This window comes from Cavia porcellus, unplaced genomic scaffold (assembly GCF_034190915.1).
Source record: "Cavia porcellus strain 051 isolate PalLab524CR breed Dunkin Hartley unplaced genomic scaffold, mCavPor4.1 scaffold_18, whole genome shotgun sequence".
NCBI lineage: Eukaryota > Metazoa > Chordata > Mammalia > Rodentia > Caviidae > Cavia > Cavia porcellus.
In genome coordinates this window covers 57,048,231-57,068,556 of record NW_026947501.1, presented here as the reverse complement: position 1 = coordinate 57,068,556, position 20,326 = coordinate 57,048,231, and the positions used below count along the sequence as shown (strand labels likewise).

Sequence of the window (20,326 nt, the reverse complement as noted above, 5' to 3'; positions counted from 1 at the left end):
TACAACATACACATATATAGATAATATGCACACTCAAACATACACAGATACACAGCTACATACAGCAAGCTTGAGACCAGAGAGAGGAGCAAAGGCTCTCAAGGTACAAAATTTAAGGAGGCTTTCCAGCTAAGCCTCATGCAATGGCAGGGACAACCCTGAAAGTGTGTGCTTCCTTAAATTTTGTAACCTTGGATACCTGGCTGTCTTCACTCTGGTCCCGCATATAAGATACACACACCAATTCATGCACCAAAGGTACTCCCACACGTATGCATGCACGCATATATATAGTACTCTCTCACAGACATAAATATTCTGCACAAAATATATGTGTGCACGTTGAATGGTATCCTAAGTCTATGGGTGACAAGAAAAAAGAAAGGCAACCAGAGAAGCCCCCTGCTCTCAGAGAACCAGACCGACTCTTCTACAAAATGATAGGAGTGAGTCCTTCTTGAATTCACAATTGCTAGGAAGGAAATGACATGGTAGGGAAAATGGGGTCCAAGTTATCCAGGCAATGTGTTCTGTGTTGGGGATCCATTTAGGCATAAAGCAACTGACCTGTGACCTCCTTGTTCTTGTAATCTAAGGTTTCAGGTCTCAGTAGAGGAACATTGATATCTAGCTGTGTTCTTCCAAGTTCTTGCTGAAGTTACAAGACAAGAGAGCCCTTTGGGCTCATCATTCTTGTTTTCACATGAGGCCTTGTGGACAGTCAATCATTTCCCAATGTCGGCCCCTAGCATCCTTGAGTTTCTGGAGCTCCTGGTGGCTCTTCATAGGTCAGGACAGAAATACCAAGTGGACAATGACAACATCAGCAAGACTCACCTTTCCAGATCTGATCTCTTGGTCACTGAGTATGAAGCATGGAGGGCAGGTGGCTGAGGGCTTTGTCACAGCCCCTCACTCAAAGCTCTCAAGCAACTGCTCTGTACCCCAGGGTCCCACAGCTTTTGCTCCACAGCCTAATGAACAGCTACATCCCAGCTCACACATGCCTCTGATCATTAAAAACTGAATAGAATTTAATGTGAGGACTTTGTGGAAAAAAAAAAAAAAACCTGAATAGAAAACATGAAAGCCAACAACAGCCTGCTAGACACGCAGCAGCAAGCTTATCCAGCAGCCACCTGGACACATTTAGAGTTCTTGTGAGCAATGTGCCGTCATTGTGAATACTTTGAACATTTGATCAACCAATATTCATATAACTTTATAGATCGATGATCCTTCAAACAGTGCTTGTTTGCAGGGTGAGCAGAGGTGCTTAATGATATAATAAACATAAAACAGTAGCAGGAAAACATAATTTGTGATAAAGTATCAAGTTTCAGGTATGCATTTTCCTATTAAAGGGACACTACCTCATCTTTTCCTTAGGCGTTAGGATCTGATATAGTAGCATGGGATCAGTTTTTCTGTGTCAAATTTGCTGTTTTATGGTGTTCTTTGCGGAACACTGCGATCTTCCAGGTACCCTGTGTTCTCATAAGTGTCAGAATAGCTGATGTTGACTTGAGGCTGGATTCATCTGATGTCCATGTAGTGACCCTAGCTCCCCATTTATGTGAAATGATGAGACTGCATGCCCCTGACCACCAGAAGACATGCCCAGGATTCCTTCACTCACCTGTACTTTTCCTAACAACACCACCCCCTTCTCTCCAGCCCTATGGGTGTTGGTCATTTAAGGAACTCAGCTGCTTTCTAGCAGAGTAAGGACACCAAAGAAAAGGTGGGTGACTGAGGCAGGATCTTCCTTTACTCAGCTGCCCAGGCATTTTACTACCCGCTCATTGCACCTTGTGTATGTTGCTCCTTTGTCTTCCCAGCTCGTTGGAGCAGACCTGGATCCCTGATGCCCCACTTTAAGATGTCCTCTGAAGATCTTTCTAACCCTGAACTTTCCATTCCAGTCACCTACAGCAGTTTCTTTTGTCTCCTCAATTGCATGGACTTCTTGATCCCTTTCTGAGAAGGCTCCAGTTCCCAGCTTGCCACCCTCCTCTGAGGAGCCTCTTTCCTTTCCTCAGGCCAATTTATCTTGCTTAGCTTGCGCCCTGTGCCAGATAGTCTCCTATAGAAGTATTTATGCCTCTTCACTCTGGCTCCTTAGCCTTCCTGCCTTGCTTCTTCTGTGCCCAGAGGCATATCATACAGATTTCTCACTCTGATCTTAGCATGCTAAGAAACCCCCAGTTCTTATGAAATACCTTCAATCAGTCATACATCCCAGGCCACACAAGTCTCAAGTTCTAACTCCAAATTGCTCTGATGAGCAATAAGGAAATGCCCACCAAGCCCTGCTGTGTGGCAAATGTGCGGTTATCCTTTGGTTTTATACAACTCATGACTGCTCACCTCCACCTTCCTGCTAACATTCAAGTGAGAAAACAGCCAACTAGACTCTGTTTCAAATCTCCCTTCTAGTCAAAGAGAAAAAAGGAGGCTTCGGTCCAGCAGATACAAAGTGCTAGTCTGGTGGGAGAGAGGCATACCAGGCTGTGACCTGGTAGGATGATACAAGGTGTGTGTGTAGGATACCACAAATAGTTCAAAGAAGGATCAGCGCCATTTAAGAGATGGGAATCCTAAAAGCATTTGCTGTTTCCCTAAGTATAGGAGACAGCAATGGAAAGGCAGGCAGGATATGGACTACTTGTGGGAAGACTTGACAAAAGACGCCAGGCTGTGGCATTACTTCCAGTTCACCATCAGAAAGTCTGTTTTAGGGCATCATACTGACTCGTGCATAAAACTTCCATCTTACTCTGGCCTATCTCTTGCCAATATGGTTGGCACTTTGTATATCCTTTTCAGCTCGTACCAGAATACCTACCTCCTGACTTTGTCCCCTTTGGGCTTTGTGGTGTTTTGATTAAGTGGAACAGCTGTGGCAGTAATCTATGATAGTCGTACTAGTCACATTATCAAAATGTTCTGATTTCTCTCCTCTCCTGGCCCTGTTCCCACGAAACTTAGCCTGGTAATTTTCCAAAATAATCTTAAACTCCTGCTTGCACTTCCTTTTAATACAATCATTAACAAGCCTTTTGGGATCAATGACTGGAGTATAATCAGAGAAGACTCTATCCCCCCATTACTGATTCTACTTTCCACTATTTCTGTATTCAAACCCATGTTCCAGCCAACTAGTCATTGTTTTCAAAACATACCATGTACATTCCCACCTCTGGACTTGTGCCCATTCAATACCAGCTGCCTGAAACACCATCCCAGCTCTCATGTCCTCAATGCGTCTCTGCTCCAATTCCACATCTTTTAACAAGACCTTGTCAGATACCTTCAACTTTTAGTTATTGTCCTATCTGACTTCCCACCACACCTGCTTGGTTCTTCTCTCCTGACACTCAGTACCTGTTATGAACAAGTTAAGCTTGTCACTTAGCTTCTTCCAATGTCTTCCTGCCTCAAAGATAGGCTAAAGGAAGAAGTCTTACAGACCTCACCATACCCTCAGGACTTAGACTAATCCTACATGGACTGAGGACTCCACAAATCACCTGTATGGGGTGATTTTCATCTCTTTCTCTAGTAACATGTTTAATTGCTTTACTAGTTAACCTAATTTGTATGTTTGGGTTTTGTACAAGTTTTCCCACTGTGAAGCATACCTGATTCTTTCCAATGACATTGCCATAATTCCTCTTCTATTTTGTTTGCAACAAATGACAACTAAGGGACTGAGGAAATAGAGGATATAACCCTTCAAAGGACCAGATGCAGTCATGAAGGCTACAACTGCCCCTCTGGGATATATTCCTAAGCCTGGGGATAGCTTCTAGCACACAAGATCAAATGCAGGGGAACCAAACTGGGCAGAAGTGGCCACTGGGAGATGCAAACACAGGCAGACATGGGAGCCATCTGATGGACATGGGTGTTGGCTTGGCAGAGTGGTTGGTTAGATTTAGGATGTGAGCCTCTATGAGGATCAAAGATTACATGATTCTTATAATCCTTATAGGCTGATGCTAAAATTCCTAATGATGTCTGGCATATGGTAGACATATACTATACTTGATGCTTAACACATATTTTTAAAAGAAAGAATCTTTTCTCCTCCCTCTTTGTCCCTATGCCCCTCCTTCATTTCCTTCCTTTCTTCTTTCCTTCCTCCCTTGTTTCTTTCCTTCCTTCATTTTCTTAGTTTTAGAGATGTGTTTCTCACCTAGTCTCTAATCTAGAGATGCTTCAGAAGTTCCTGAGGTCTGTTAGTAAATGGCTTCCTGGGAATATGTATCTTTCATAAGCTCTCAGGAATTCTTTTGTGATCAGTGCTATGGTTTGGATGTGGTTTGTTCCCAGAGGTTCAGGTGCTGGACAGTTTGTCTCCAGTGTCACTACAGTGCGCGTTTGTAGAACCTGTGTGAGACAGAGCCTAGAAGGAGGTAACTAGATCATGGAAGTTCCACCAACCCCATCACAGGAGTGAGTTAGTTCCTGCAGTACTGGACTAGTTACCATGAGAGTGGATGGTTAGAAACTGAAGCCACCTCATGTGTTTGGCCTCTCCCACATGCATTCCAGCCAGCTGATATCATGTGTGACATCATGAGGCCATCCCGATGTGCTTTATCATGTGGCTGTCTGAGCTTGGCCTTTTATGCCTCCAAAACCACGAGCCGAAATAAACCTCATTTCCTTATTAAACATCCACTTTCAAGTGTTTTGTTAGAGCAACACAAAATGAACTAAAATTATCAGCATTTGACCTAGAGTTGCTCACCAGAGGCCTGTCCATGTGAAGCTTCTTACCCTGACCCACTGGGCACACAGCTTTTGTCCATCGATGTGCCACCTTCTTCCAGAGCCTTCCCCTCTGGTTGTGGGCAGGAGCTGATGGGACTTGTATATAATCTCAGGTCTGCTCCTGATTTTTCACAATCCACCTACTCATACGAGATGACACTTTTACCTATAAATGGGATTCACAATGTTAGCCCCATCCTCCCTTCTACAGTTGTGAAAACATATCCCTGATGCAACCAGAGTCCAACAGATGTTTGGTGATTTGAAAAAACTTTAAGAGTCATTCCCTTGACAGTGGTTTGAAAGGGCTGCAAATGTTAAGTGAATGAATAGCCATCATTTAGACTGGATCCAGGATTGAAAAGTTCCCAAAAAGAGGAGAAACTCAGAGGTCCTGGCAGCCTAGGCCAGCCTAGCCCAACAGGGTGTAAATAACAATTGCCTGGATGCTTTGTTGTGCTAATCTACTAATGCTCTTCCATTTATTACTGTTATTGTTATTATTATTTTGCTACATGAGGGATGGATAAAGAAAGAAGATGAGGTTCAGTAAGAAACAAAGTGATATCAAGAAAAGAAGGTGACTTATTCAGGGTCAGATGCAAGAAAGCTTTTTTCTCTGCATTCCTAATAGAACCTATGATAGTAGAGACTCACTTGGAGGATGGTAGCAGGGTCCCTAAATATCCCAGGAGAGCAGCCCACAGGGCTTTCTCATACCTGCTGCATCCAACGGAAGGTTAAAACCTCTGTAGATCTACATATTGGTTTTCTAGGGCTACTGTGAAAAAGTATCACAGGCAGAGTAGCTTAAACAGTAGAAACTTACTCTCTTACAGTTCTGAAAGCCAGAAGTATCAAATGAAGGTGTCAGCAGTGGTGGCTGCTTCTGGTAGCTGTGGGTAGGAATTTTTTCCTTGCCTGGCTTCCAGTAGTGTGCTGTCAATTTTGGGTGCTGCTTGGCTTGGGGCACAGCTTCAATCTTTACATGGTGTTCTCTTGTCAATCTCTGGTGGATTATTTCTTCTTTTTACAGTGGCTTGATCATTTTGGATTAGGGTCCATCCTCATGATCTCATCTTAATGTAATCATCTGCAAAAATGTTGTTTCCATGTCAGGTCTTATTCTGATATATTAGGTGGTTAGAACTTTAATGCAATATGAGTTTGAGGCAAATAAAATTCAACTGATAATAATCTGAAGGTTACACGTCTTTGGCCTAACACAGCCCATCTGCACCCCTGACCTAATGCCCAACTGCCTTGGGTCCTAGTGACACCAATTACAGAAACCCTCATGTGCAATTGACAAGGAGAAGAGGAGAAACCAACACTTGTCTTCCAAGATCTTTCCTGTTGCCCTCCCAAACCAGAACCACCAAATGAGAGCCTCGAGTCTGGGCTCAGCACTCAGAAGATAAAAATGACAAGCAAATCGAGCTGATAAGAAAACCCATAATCTTTCAGAGTGTACCTTGGTTCAGGATAAATCATGCCCAATCCCTGTTGTCTTTTCCTCCATTCTGCCAAGATTGTGCTAAGCTCCCTAAGGGTCTCTGGAGGTAATAGAGAGAACAGGAAGAGATCTAGGTGAGAAGATATAAGAATTGTCCTGGCTTTGCCAGATGATGAGTCTGTGACATTAGCTAGATGATCTCCCCTTCCTATTTGGGACACTCTTAGAAGTTTCCTGTGTAGATACTGAACATGTTCCTCTCAAGTGTCAGTTTGACTAGAGCCTTCTCTTTTACCATGCAGGGCATGCAGCGTCTCACAGAGTCCACCAGTCCACCGTATGGTTTCTCTCATCTTCCAGCGGCCTCAGGGACACCCCAGGAGTCTGCTCATGGGGAATCTACTCAAAGACCACAAAGAGTTCTCTGTTCCACTTCCAGGGGGCTTTTGGCCACTATTCCTGAGCAGTCCCAGAGTTGCCAGTGTTAGGCTTGGCAGGATCATCTGTTCGACAGAAACTAAGGTAGAGGTCTGCACTGTTACAGGTCTCAGAGCACAAGGCACCCGGGACACCTGATTTTCTTCATAGATGCAGCCAGCATCTGTCCCCTTCAGTCCCCTCCTATTTCCTTCTGCAGCAGTGAGTATGGCTTTAGAATAGATAAACCCCTATGCCAGGCTCTGGGAAAGCAGTTCTCTACAAGTGTGAAAATCACAGATGTGCAGCTTTGTCACAGATTTGCTTCGTATGTTGCGCTCAGAAATGTGGTTCTTCTTCATTTATTCCACTTATTCCTACCAGTTTTACTCCTCAGGATGGCCAGGTCCTTCTCTTGCCCAGGCTCAAGGCTTTCAGATCTTACACATACAGAGACAGGTACAGATGAACACACACACACACACACACACACACACACACACAAAAACACACACACACACCTTCTGATTCAGGCTTCAGTCCACTCTTTACTCCTCCCTGAGCCAGTCAATCATATTTTATCTTAGGGGCTCAGAAGCAGAGAATCCTGGGAGTTACAGAGAAAGTTAGATGTCAATAAATTCAACTCTCCAGGTGAAGGAAGAGTCCTCTTTTCTCTATGTGACCTTGTTATATTTAAGACTATCCTTCCTCTGGGCTCTAAGTCTTCAGTTACCCCAACTATGGTTGTTTCCTTCCATACCCTCTCTTGCTCTCCCTTTCTCCCTCTCCACAGTTCACTCTCCACTCCCTCTCTCTCTCTCTGCTTTCATGTTTCTAAGTCCCTTCCAGGGATTCTTCTAGCCACCTCTCTACTTCCTTCTTCATTCACCTCTTTTTAAATCAGTGCCTCCTAAACCCATATTTTTAACATTGTAACTGTGATCTCTAGAATCTAGCAGCTTAGGGACCTGGATTATTTACCATAGACCTACCTATCCCTACCAGATGTGCACACACACACACACACACACACACACACACACGAGTTATACATAACCTTCCTTGGCATTCCACAAGGCTGCTTGTGGAAAGGAGATAGTGCACATGAATGGAGTGAAAAATCTAAAGGTTCTACAACCCATCAAAGGTTATTAACTTGTAATTAACTTGTAAGTTTCTCAAGGGCGAGGACTGCCTTCTACTCAGAAGCTGCCTTGCCACATACACCCCTCCTGAAATGTTATTAGTCAGAAAGTGGGTGCTCACTGAATTGAAATCTAATGAACTGAAAAGTGCTTTAATATCAACTCATTTGTTAAAATACAGCATTCATAGCCACAGGCCTCTGACCCCAGGGGAATCGAGGGGAGCACAGGAGCAGCAAGGCAGTTCATGCGCAAGTCTGGAGTGTCAGAGTGTGCGCTCAGCACCTGTGCCTCCCCGCAAATGCAAAGCTCTGGTCCTGGCTGTGCAGCCCAGAGGGTCCTCCCCCGGCCCTGATGTGTGACACTGGAGTCCAAGGCTTCCAAGGAAGCATGGTGAGAGGAGCCAAAAAATGACCTCTAGTAACCCTCCAAGAACCCCAACAGGAAGCCCATGCTCAATCAACTCATTAACTTTTCAATACATAGTTATTGACATCTACTGAGTAGATATAAACTCTGTGTAATCACTGGCTGAACCTTAAAAAGGCAGATTCCAGGACACCCTGCCAAAAGCCTGGTTGAACTGACTGAAGTAGAAAGTTCCAGAACTTGGAACTCCTTGGGTGACTGCCATGTGGAGTGCAGATGGGCTGGAAGCAGTGCTCTGCTCCGTGCAAGGTGAGTCTGAGCGCACTTGCCTTCCAGGGTCTCAGCATTCAGGCAAGGCTTGAATATTGAGACTTAGACAGAGGGCCAAGGCAGGATGTCAGCAGAGAGAGAAAGTTCCTATTATATGGTCCTAGCATACTACTTTGCTCAGATGCCCAAAAGCCTGAGTGCAGGGGGTGGATTAGCCACACCAAAACCACATCCATTGAGAGGCCTCCCCTCCTCTGGAAGGGGAGTGAGTGAACCTTCTGCTTGGGGGACAGTATGAGTCTCAATGATGGGGAGAAATTAGCCCTTTTTCTCTTTGACCTACAGATAGAATTCACAGGCTTAAAGAAAGCTGACAAAGCTCTCCCAAAATCTTGCTGAGAGCCCCAAAGGTCCCCCTACCCTGGGGACTCTTGGGTGTGATGATGTTGAGGGTGGGAATGGCCTGTGTGTTCCACAGCCTGCCAGCCCCTTCACCCCCTTGGGCCAAGGCTTCCTGTCTAGCTTCTGGAAAACTTTGGGCCTCAGGATGAGCGAGGAATCTAGAGAGATGTTGACATTTGCAGCAGTTCCATTCTTAAAAGTCCACACATGAGGGGATCCTTCCAGGGAAGGAGGTGACAGGGTTAATCTAGAGGCTGGGGGAAGGCAAAGAAAGCTTGAAAAGCACAGAGTGAAGCCAACCAGATTAATAGAGGAAGAGAGAGGAGGGTAGACCATTAGGAAGACAAAGAGAAAATCATGCTGGAGCAATAGAAAGGGAAATCTAATATCAACTAGGGAAAAATAAATGGAGATTAGGGCAAACAAATTAGCTTTAATGGGTTCAGTGCTAATACAAGAATAACAGCCAAGCTGCAAATGCCTTTGAGGGGAAGATGGGATGAGGAACCTGAGCAGTCATGCAGACAATAAAGATTATGCAGAGAAAGGGGGCTCAGGGAGGACTTGGGGTGAATGGGCAGGGGAGAGGGGGCAGGGAGAGGTCTGCCATCATTGACAGAAAGGGATAGGAGCAGAAAAGGGGCTGAGAGCTGGTGACAGTAGGGAGGGGGAAGTCAGCATGGGGTGGAAATAAAAGAAAGCTAAGCAAACGAAAGACTGGGGACAGAGGAATAAAAACCCAGAGCAGAGGAGACTGGAAAGGAGAAAGATAGAGATGGATGTAAACAAAGAGAATGAAGGGAGAATGAACTCCCTTGAAAGAGTAGGGGGAAATACAAAAGATTACAACAGTAGTAGGATTATTCTCTGGTTGAGGAAAATCACAAAAGGAAAAATGAGGCCCCAGTGAGATGAAAACCTGAGGAGGATTTTGAGGTAGGTTTTAGAAAGTACCCATGCTTGGCAGGTGGTACCAGGGCATGTTCATGCACCTGCCATCCCTGGATAATAGGCTGCTTCCCATGGTGGCAGGAAGAGGATGGGAAGGACACATGTGGTTCAGAGCCCTCATTTGAGTGTTAGAGGGTCCTCATCTTCAGGACACAGCTCTGCCCTTTGTAAGAAGGTATCCTCGGGCAAATTACACACACACCATCACTGCTCCTCTCTTACCTGTAAGATGGGGTGATGCACTTCCTGCCCCAGTGGGCTGTCAACAGGGTTAAATGGAAAGATGGATTTACAGTGCTTGGCTTGGCACATCACATGGTGCTGTATGTGATGACTGTTCCTAAATATTGACTATCTGAGGAGACAGGCTGAAGACAGGAAAAAGTCCTTCCTTCCTTTGTCTGATCTGAAAGGAAACTCTATCCATCTTTCATCCCCTCCCTCTGTCTACCTAGCCCTCTCTCCCATCTGAGGATTAAGGGACAATGCCAAGTCCTCACATTGAAGCCACACTGTAGGCTGATTCAAAGAAAGAACCTCCAAAATTCTAGGAGACCCTTGTAGATGTGCCAAAACTTCAGATTATAGGAAATTGGAATTGATCCTCCTGGTTCTTTAAAGAGCATGGAGGGCCTGGCAGGACAGAACCCAAAAACCAGGAGAAGCATCAACAAGAACACCACAAGTCAATAAATAACCACCTAGTCATGCGCGCCAGGAGGGGAAGAGAGAAGCTGACTTTATTTCCTGCCCCTCAAGGCATTCTGAACCAAGCCTTCTCTCATCACTAAGAATTTTTAAAGGATGACTGACAATAGAATACAATCCAGGCAAGAAGAGGGGCAGATGGGATGGGGGAGCTGTGTCTCTTGCTAAGATATGAAAAATTAACCTCAAACTAGTACAGAAAAAAATCTTCCATAGCCACCAAGACAGCAAAAACACATGTATTTTGGTCTCCTTGTGTGTTATGGAAGGAGTGGTGGTCAAGGTGGATGCGGTGATGTAGAACAGCATGCCTAGGAGGAGATGCAGAGGGAGGTAAGGTTCATTCCAAGATCATAAATTAGAGGGGAAGCAGAGGTTTCCTAATCTCTACCCAAACAGTTTCAGAGAATGAAAATAAATGAATATATGAGCCTCACCCATGTATCAGTGCAGGAAGGCAGATTTGAAAGCTGCCTATCAGTTTAAGCTCCTGTGAAGGACTGATAACAGGGCCACCTGGCAGGCAGTAGAAGGATGGAGGATGGTAGAGGCACTTTCTTTTTCCAAGTGGTTCTTGTGCTTTGATGGCTCAGAACAACCTTCCAAGGGAAGAGCCAAGCCCCAGGTCCATTCCTGCAAGACTCTAGGTTCTGATCCCTCGAGCCCTTCTCTTTGCTTTCTCCAGTACTAGGGACAGTGGCTGCTTCCTGCATCTATCACAAATTGTGTACTCCTTTTTTAAAATGCTTGGGACCGGAACTGTTTTTGATTTCAGACTTTATTAGATTTTAGACCAGCTGAATATACATAATGTGCTACCTTGTGGAGGGAAGCTAATTTTAAACATGATACTTACTTATGTTTCATAGACACCACATACACACAACCTGAAGGTAACTTTGCATAATATTCCTAATGACCCATGTTTTATCTGCCACCCACCACACAGGCCTGGTATGGAATTTTTCATTTGTGGCATCTTGTTAATGCTCAAACAGTTTCAGGTTCTAGAACATTCCACATTGTAGATTTTTGATGGGGCACTCAGATTGCATCTGAGTTATTTCTTTTCCTTCTTTGTGTTTTGATCTTTCTCCCACACCCAATAATTCCTTGTTGAATTTCCTCTGTTGAATTTCCTCTGTTGAATTTCCTAGCAGTATGTTTCTGTTTTATGACTGCAGCCTGACTGATGCATATCTATACCAGAAGTCTAAGGAAAGAAAATCGCAGGAGTGATCGTGTGCTAAGCTCTTCAGTAATGAGAACCAGGAACCACTTCCTTTCCTATATACTGGATCATGGCAGACTTAAAGGGGCAGCATTCCCCATAATCTTGAGTCAGAAACTTCTCAAATGTGAAGTCTGAGTTCTCTGGAAGAGAAGCTTTCACTGCCAACTCACTGTCCTCCCTAGCTTGAACTGTCTTTCCTGGTTTCTTCCCTGGATGTAGCTGAAATATTTCCAACAGACTGTGAACCCATGAGAGCAGACTCTGTGTGGATCACTCCCATCATGCTCCAGAGCCTCTACAGCTACAGTTGGAAGAAGAAGTCTCCTTAGCTCAGCATTTAAAAACCCATGTTAGTGAGAGTTTCCCCAGTGGTCTAAAGTAGTGACAATAACACTTAACTCATAGAGTGTTCATGGGGAACATGCCACCACGTCAACCCTCATGCCTCTATGCATATTCACACAATGGATGCTGACACCAAGGGTTTTATGTAGGCAACAACAAGGAGGCTCTGCATTCATTTCCTGGCTGCTTCCAGAACAAGGCAAACCTCTCTTTTCCCGCACTATGATACTTTGAACTCCTTTAAGCAACTCATGTCTAAAATGTCTCTGGAGGAAGCAGAACCCTGTTTTAGCAAAAAATGTGTTTCATCAAACTTGTTACAGATCTGCCTTCTTCCTCCTTTGTCTGCCTTCCTTCCTTCCTTCCTTCCTTCCTTCCTTCCTTCCTTCCTTCCTTCTTTCCTTCCTTCCCTGCTCTCCTCCCTTCTTCCTTCCTTTCCAATAACAAATTCAATCAGCATTCACTGGGTATCTTCTGTGCACCAAGAATTACACTAGATATTGGGGTTTCAGAGATAAAGAAGCCATGCTATGCCCCAAAGGGCAACCATCTGTGCTGCAGGAGACAACCAGTACACAAACATGAACAAGGACCCAGGGCAGAAGTCCAGTGCTCCGAGACAACAGCAAGCAATTTTGTGTTGCCATGACATTTGGTTCAGGTTTAGATAGGTAAAAAAGGAGGCAGAGAGCAAAACCAGAGTCAGGTCATTGTGGGTTTTGTCCCCCAGATTTAGTAGCTTGGATTTTACCAGGACAAAAATGGTGCCATCCTCAGAAAGTTCTTTAAACACGAGAGGGACATAGCCAGGCTTGGGTTTGGATATGTTATTTCCTGGCTGCATAGCAAAAGAATACAGATGGAAAGTTGGAGGGAGAGCAATGAGTGTGGGTGACTAGTAGAATTCTACTCACCTTCTACTCAGATTATGTGTGGCTTTGAGTGAAATGCCTTGATGGCCTTGAACTCACTTCATCTCACATCTCCATTATTCTTTAACTCTGCTCCTGGTTGTATCCTTCTTAGCCCTTATCTCAGGTAGAAGTTATTCATTAATTTGTCCTTTAAATATACAATACATCTACCCTAAACTACCTATCAGTGAACCAGAAACTCCATGAAAATAGGGGCAATTCTATAAAACCAGTTCTACCAAAGTGCTTGGCACATGGCGGACATGTAACATATATGTTGAGTGGATGAATGGATGCATGAACAATATGGCCTTATGAATATTCTGTATGGGGAAAATGCAAGGACAAAGACCACTGTTTAATTCATGTGGAATATATTTATTGAGCACCTTCTATAGCCTAATATTGAACAAAATAGAAGCATTCCTGCTCTCATGGAGCTTTCAGTCTAGTGGGAGAGGACAGTCATTGTGCATACATATAATCTTCAGCTGCCCCCCACTTTCCCTTGACAATTAAACTCTTTATTTCTCTCATTTTTTAACCAAATTTCTCCAATGACAGTCATATTTGATGCTGTTTTGATGAATGCTATAAAAAAAGTTAAGGCTATTATGAGAATATCTAAACAGAGCACCAACCCACTTTGTAGGATAAAATAAAGGCACCTGATAACACAATTTAGCACTGAACTCTACTGGAAAGAAGAGGAGACAAGAGGTCCAGGTGGAGTGAAGAGCATGTGCAAAGGCCCAAAGGCAGGGGACCCCTTCCACAGTTCCAAGGATGTGCAAGAGGCCAGTGACAGAGAATGAATGCAGTGGAAGGAGGCATGAGATGAAGCTGTAGGGCACTAGTGTTGCCTCTAACCAAGAAAACACTGGAAAAGAGCCTCTTTATCACCCAAGAGGATATTTCCAAAAACATCTAAAAGTGGAGGGGTGATGCCATTAAACACACCCGGGGTGCCTACAGTGCCATCACACTTATAGCAGGTAGAACTGAGAGCAGGATCACTGAGGAAAGCCTTAAGGGGAGGGAGCGGCAGCGGGGTTTACAGAAACCTGGGATGAAACAGTTGCAATGTAACAAATGATAGAAAGGAGCTCCATTAAAGTCATGGGGACAGCATTTTCACGGAAACCTCTTTGAGAGAGAGGACATGGCTCTCTCAAATCTCCCCACCCACCCATCACTCATGCTAAGCATGAGACTTAGGAGTGAGCTGACTGAATAGGAAAAGAAGAAATAGACCCAGAAGGAACAGCAAGTGTGACTGCTTCTGAAGACATTTGGTTGAAAAGAATAAGAAGAAAGAGTTTCATAGTCAAGGAAAGATTTCTTTTTCTAACTAAGGGACAGGGAGGTAGCATCGATGAGTTTACTTGCATCTGTAGATCCACAGAAAGGATCTAGTAGAAAATGAAAAGTAAATAACAAAGAAGATAATTTATGGAGCACACTTCCAGAATAGGTAGGGGGATGAGAAATCAGTGAGAAGTGAGTTAGAAACATGAGTGGCAGCTGCACCTAGCTGCTGTCTGTCTTGCCAGTTCACCTTAGGAGGACAGATGGCAAGCAGAGGCACCGTGGGCGAAGCAGAAGCATGAAGCTGCTTCCCAGCACGCCAGGCCCTGTCCACCTAGTTCCAAAGCCTAATGTATCCAGGTAACCCATAGCCTCATGAACGGTGGAGGGAGTTGGGACAACAGGATTCCATGGTGTTGGCACATTTTCTTTAGGAGCAATTGGAGACAGAGGCACTGGCCTTTATTTCGGGAAAGTGTCAAGGTGAGAAGCTGGGAGGTTGCAGAGGAGAAAAGAAACCTGCAAGACAGGTTTCTGTGCTAGGAATGGTAACAGCACCATCCAGGCTAAGGGCACCCAAGACTGATGAGCTCTGGCCAGGTAATAGGCATAGCTGGATTTAAAGCCACCACCAAGAAGCCCCTGCACCTCGCACTGTACCCCTGCCAAGGCTCAAGCTTACATTCACCAGACCCTCTCTGAAACTAAAACGAAAGTCTCCAGATAGTGAAATGAAAATTTGTACAGATCAATACTTTGAACCATTGCTGCTTTAGGACTAAGCAGAGCTGCAAGGGATTAAGCAGACAGAAAAAGAGAAAAGTCCTGGAGTATAGAATTTGGGGATAACACAGTGGGGAGTCCTAGGAATCTCTGTAACAACCACCACATGCAAAGCACTCTTTTGTGGCATGTGTAAAATGGAACACTAAGTAAACCCCAGGTGGCCGAAGACAGGGCTCCTGCCCTTGAGGAATTCATAAAGGAATCTAAACTTGCAATGCTGGGGCTGGGGGTTTAGTTCAGCGGCATAAGCACCTGCCTTGCAAGCAGGCGGTCGTGAGTTCGATCCCCGGTACCGATAAAAAAGAAAAAGACAATAAATAAATAAATAAACTTGCAATGCTACTGTTCAAGAGCGGTCAGTGCTATGATGAAGACCAGGGCAAAGGACTGTGGAGATGTGAGAAAATTACCCTCCTATTTTAAAAGCTTGATATTAGTGCATGCAATGAGAACTTTAGCTACTGGGTCTCTCTTACCTTTTACCATCCCTACTCCTCAGGCCTTCTAAGGGGTGAAAAACTTACCAAAGGAAGACCTTGAACTTACCCAAATGTCACCTTCCCAAAAGGCACATTTTTGGGCACCAATCTCTACCTATAGTTTTGCAGAGCTTCAAATCCCTTTCTTTGAGGGAAGAGGGGACCAGGAATTGAAACCAAGATCTTTGCACATCATTAGCCCCAGCCTCATTTTTATTTTTTTATTTTGAGACAAGGTCTTGCTAAATCACTAAGTGACCCATGCTGGGTTCATCCTGCTATCCTCCTCCTTCAGCCTCCCAGAGTGCTATGATTACAGGGTTTCACCACCTTTTCTATGGCATAAGTCCTCTCTGACCCAGCAAAGCTTGCATTTTCTAGCCTGGGTACTGTGCACCCAGGAACCTGCTTGTATACAGCCAAGTGGTCTTGTCTTCTTCCTACTTATCCCACCCACAATGCACAGACCTGCAGAGGCCCTTTGCTTATGAAGCTTCAGACCTCTTCCTGATTCACACCTTCCCCTCAACCCGCCTCTCCGCCCAGCCAGGGGGCTCCTACTCATTGCTGGCTTCCGACCTCAAAGCCCACCAGCCTGCAGAGCAGCATGGAAAGGGACCTAGCACAGTGGTGGCCAGGCCCTCCCCGGGGCAGGAAGGAAGCCTGCACCCACCTCTGGGTGTTTGGTGGTGACTCACTGAGAGGAGTGAACTCCCCCACACCGGACACAGGAAAGACAAAAGTCCTTCCATTACAGGGACTCACTTCAAAGCCTCAAACCATAGGCAACCAACAGCCCTTTCCAAATTCCCTTCCTGCCTGTCCTACAGCCATAGTAAATACCTCAACTTCTTCAAAGTACCAAGGTCTTAAGCATGGAGTTTTTCCTCTACTTCCTAAGGCAACATATTCATTGCGTTTACTCTAAGTCATTCCTCCCTGAAGTTTCCCTCTGAGGATTTATGGGCCTCCCAAGCACCTAGACTGACCTCTTTCAAGGGACTTTACGTGGTAATTCCCAGCTTACTTAATTGCATCCCCTAAAAAAGGGTTTAAGTTCCTTTAAGCTCAATATTCTTGTCTTGTGCAAGGTTGCATTCCCATTCCTTTGCACTTGAGTCATCTTGGGTGCTTGGTTAATATGTGTTGAGCTGAAAAGAAGTAACTAAACTACAGAAATAACATTCTGGCAAGAATGTGGAAGGAGAAAGGGAATATAAGGTGTTGTCAGAATTTTCACCATCTGGAAAGTTCTTAGAAACACAAATTCTTGTTCCACCCCAGAACTACTGATTCAGAAACTCAAGGCATTGGGTTCAGCAGCTGCAAACAAATCAAATCTCCCAGTTGTTCTCAACCCACACCTCAGTTGAAGAACCACCACCATAGTCCTACAGCCAAGCTCAGGTCATAGAGTGAAACCCCATGAATATTAAAAAGCAGGAAAATTTACATTCATGTCAAGATTTTCAGCTACCCACACACTCTCTATCTTCACCCATGTCTTTTTTACTGCAGGCATTACAGGTCAGCAGAAGGTGTTGCCAAAAATTTGTTGAGCTCCATTCAGTAGATACAAATCCTATGGTTGAAAACAAAAACAAGAAAAAAAATAAATAAAACCACTTTCTCAAATGGTAAGATTAGATCAAATAGAGACAAAGAAGAAATCTGGCCCAAGGCTTTTTTTCACAGTAACACAAAATCACTTAGAAATCTGTAAAATAAAGCTCCAGAGAATTCACAATTCAGGGGCCAGAGATGGAACTACAGAGACACTGGAGATGGGATAATAACTTTCAGGGTCCCTGAAAAGGGTCCCTGAGGGATTGTGTGTCTAAGGACACTGAGGAGTTCTTCCTCATGGTTTAAGAGAATAGCCTGTACATCTTGCATTGGAGAAATAGGATAGTAGGATTTTTTTTAAAGGAAAAATACCCCACTCATGGCCCCGTAAAATGGTATTTTTAAAAACTGCTACTTTACTCAAGTGAAGAACCCCCAACAACAGGAACCCACCCTGTCAGATATAGAGATCATCTTATAAACACCTAAGTTTGGTGGACACAGCAGCAAAGTTTTTGGAAAATGGGGACAAAGCTAGACCCCCGAGGTCTTGCCTGGGAGGGAGTAGCTATCTGGCATCTCCTGGTGTTGGGTATTTGGATGAAAAGGGGCTGAGAGACAAACATGATGATGTATGATGCATTCCACAAACGGCAGTGTGACCAGGGAAGGGGACAGCAGAGTGGGCTCGGGAGTGGACAGTGGTCACTTAGCCACCACCTGGGATACGCTGAGAGCCCCTCAGACATCACCGACTGGTGGAAAAGCATTCAGTGGAACCTAGAATGTGAATCTGTACCCAAGCTCACCCAGTGGCCTCCACCAGGACAATGGATCACTGTGTCCCTCATGCTGAGTGTTTGGCCAGCGGGTTTTTCTTCCTGCCTTACTGCCCAGGGCAGAGGCTTATAGCCCTTTTTTGTTTTTAAGGGAAATTGACTGCTCTGCAAAAGACAGCTTGGGCCCTGAGGAGACGTTTCCAGGCAAATCTGAATGTGCTAAGTCTGTGGGTGATAATGGGCACTGTGTGCCCAGCAAGGGCACTTCCCACCCTCAGCCATAAATAGTCTTAACTGGCTTGCACAGAAAACCCGTGTGGCTCTTCCTTGCTGCCTGCCACTCCCTCTGACTTCCACTTGCCACCCAGCTAGGGTTCTGATCACCTCTTAGCCAGGTCCCCCAAATTACAGCCTTGGGTGTGAAAAGACATCTCTCATAGCTAAGCCTCAGCACACGTGTGAAGCCCCAATCCCACACTCCCACACTAAGCCCGTTCTGGCCATAAAACAAGAGCTTACCCAGGAAGTACACAGAGTTGAGCCCTTAAATTTGGTTGAATCCTGGCTCCTCCTCATGTAATAAGTCATTCAAATCATATAAATCAAGTCACCTAAAGTCTCTGCATGCAGTCTCTTCACTGGAAAAACAGAGATCTTGGCCCTGAAATTGGCCTGATGTAGCTCTAGTGATTTCATACAATTGAATGAGTTACCCTAACAGATACCTTCCCTCTTACCTTGAAGTCTGCACACATGCTGTTCCCATTGCCTGGAAGTTTCCCACCTTCAGTCCCTCTCTTGGCTAGCATCTCTTTGCCTTCAGTCTCAATTTAGAAACTTCCAGGCACCCTTCACTGGGTCCCTGACCAAGGCCCATCCCTTCTCCATGTTCCCATAACCCTCTACATGCTCCAGAAGAGGTGTCCATTGACTGCTTGCTGGGTTGGGCTCCTACTATTATAAACGCTGTAGGCACAGAGCAGGTATCCAGCCTGCCTTATTCACCTCAGTTTCTGTTGAACCTGCTCCAGTGCCGGCCACACACTAGCCACTCGGTAGAGAAGGGGTTGACCAGATGGATAAAACACAGACTCGGGCCAGAGGGCAGAGGTCAAGTCAGAGACACAGCAAAGACTGGGCTTTGCTCATGGCTTGACTGTGCACCATACAACTTCCCTATGGCATGAAGCAGCAGTCAGGAAACCACTGGGATGCATTCTGGTGAGGTCTCTGCTCATTGTTTTCAGAGCTCTAATTGTTAGAGAAGGATAAAATCTTGGGGGTCACTCAGGTAGGACACCCCCAGACAGGGTCCTGGTCCACTCTGACCCAGCTCAGCCCAAGGAGCTTGCTTTTAGCCTTCTGTGTTTCTCATTCTGTTTTTTAAGATCTGATTTCACCCTGTGCCCTCACTTTACAGAAAAGGAAAGGAATCCTGGGACAAAGCAGGATTTCTTCCCCAAGGCTCTCTGGATCAGTATCAGTGTAGACAGACCCTGAACCCTCCCCTCTAACATACTTTTGCAAGGAGAGGAAGAACAGGGGGATTGATATTTGAAGTGAAGGGCTGAGGGTCTGACTCAAACTCAGTCCTCTATGATCATGAGGTACCCTCTGAAGCTATCCTATGGTTGGGGGTACCATCCATGCCATACTCCCAAGGAAGAGAGAAGCACCTGATCGAGGGTTCTCAGTCACCATCACGCACAGCACCTGTACTCATGGCTACTTCTCGCCCAGCCTCCCTGCCTGAGCCTGACAGCTGTCCCTGGGAATATTGTCATTTTAGGCCATGGAGGGCTGAACCAGCTGGGAGGGGCCTTTGTGAATGGCAGACCCCTACCGGAAGTGGTCCGCCAACGCATCGTAGACCTGGCCCACCAGGGCGTGAGGCCCTGTGACATCTCTCGGCAGCTCCGTGTCAGCCATGGCTGTGTCAGCAAGATCCTTGGCAGGTAAGCACGAAATTCACCACGCCTCTCCTGTCCCATGGAGCTGCTGTCCTGGCACAAGCCTGCCTACCCTTCCAAAAACTGCAGGTCTGCTCTCAATCTTCAGCTCTGGTCCTAAGATCTGAACTGGCTGAGGGAGTCAGCCTCTGTTCCTTAATGTGCTTCTGCTGCTCTTCTTTCTTCCTCCATTGTCTATTTTTTTCTTCCTTTGTTTCTTCTCTCTTTTTATTTTCAATCCATATGGATCCTGCCATGTGCTCCTGAGGTATGAGAATCCTACCCAATGGTCCTTTCCCCACTGAGACCTAGAGAAATGAAACCACTAGTGAGGAGACAGCCAGAAGTCTGAGTGATTCAGGAGGAATGTCTAAGCCTGTGTACCTCCCCTGGTACCTGCAATGGAAGTACTGGTGTGGTTAGGTGAAACTGAGAGACCCAAACCTGACCTGCCCCTCCCAAT

General features: G+C 45.3%; 1 protein-coding gene across 6 annotated transcripts in view; it reads left to right on the top strand.

Moving 5' to 3' along the window:
• Pax8 (paired box 8) overlaps nt 1-20,326 on the top strand; it is a 55,362-nt gene that overhangs the window by 11,214 nt on the left and 23,822 nt on the right. For all 6 annotated transcript variants that reach the window (XM_063230024.1, XM_023562995.2, XM_063230023.1 and 3 more), the window contains exon 3: nt 19,704-19,869. In XM_063230024.1, the coding sequence (XP_063086094.1) occupies nt 19,704-19,869 (166 nt within the window). The remainder of the gene's footprint in view (nt 1-19,703; nt 19,870-20,326) is intronic.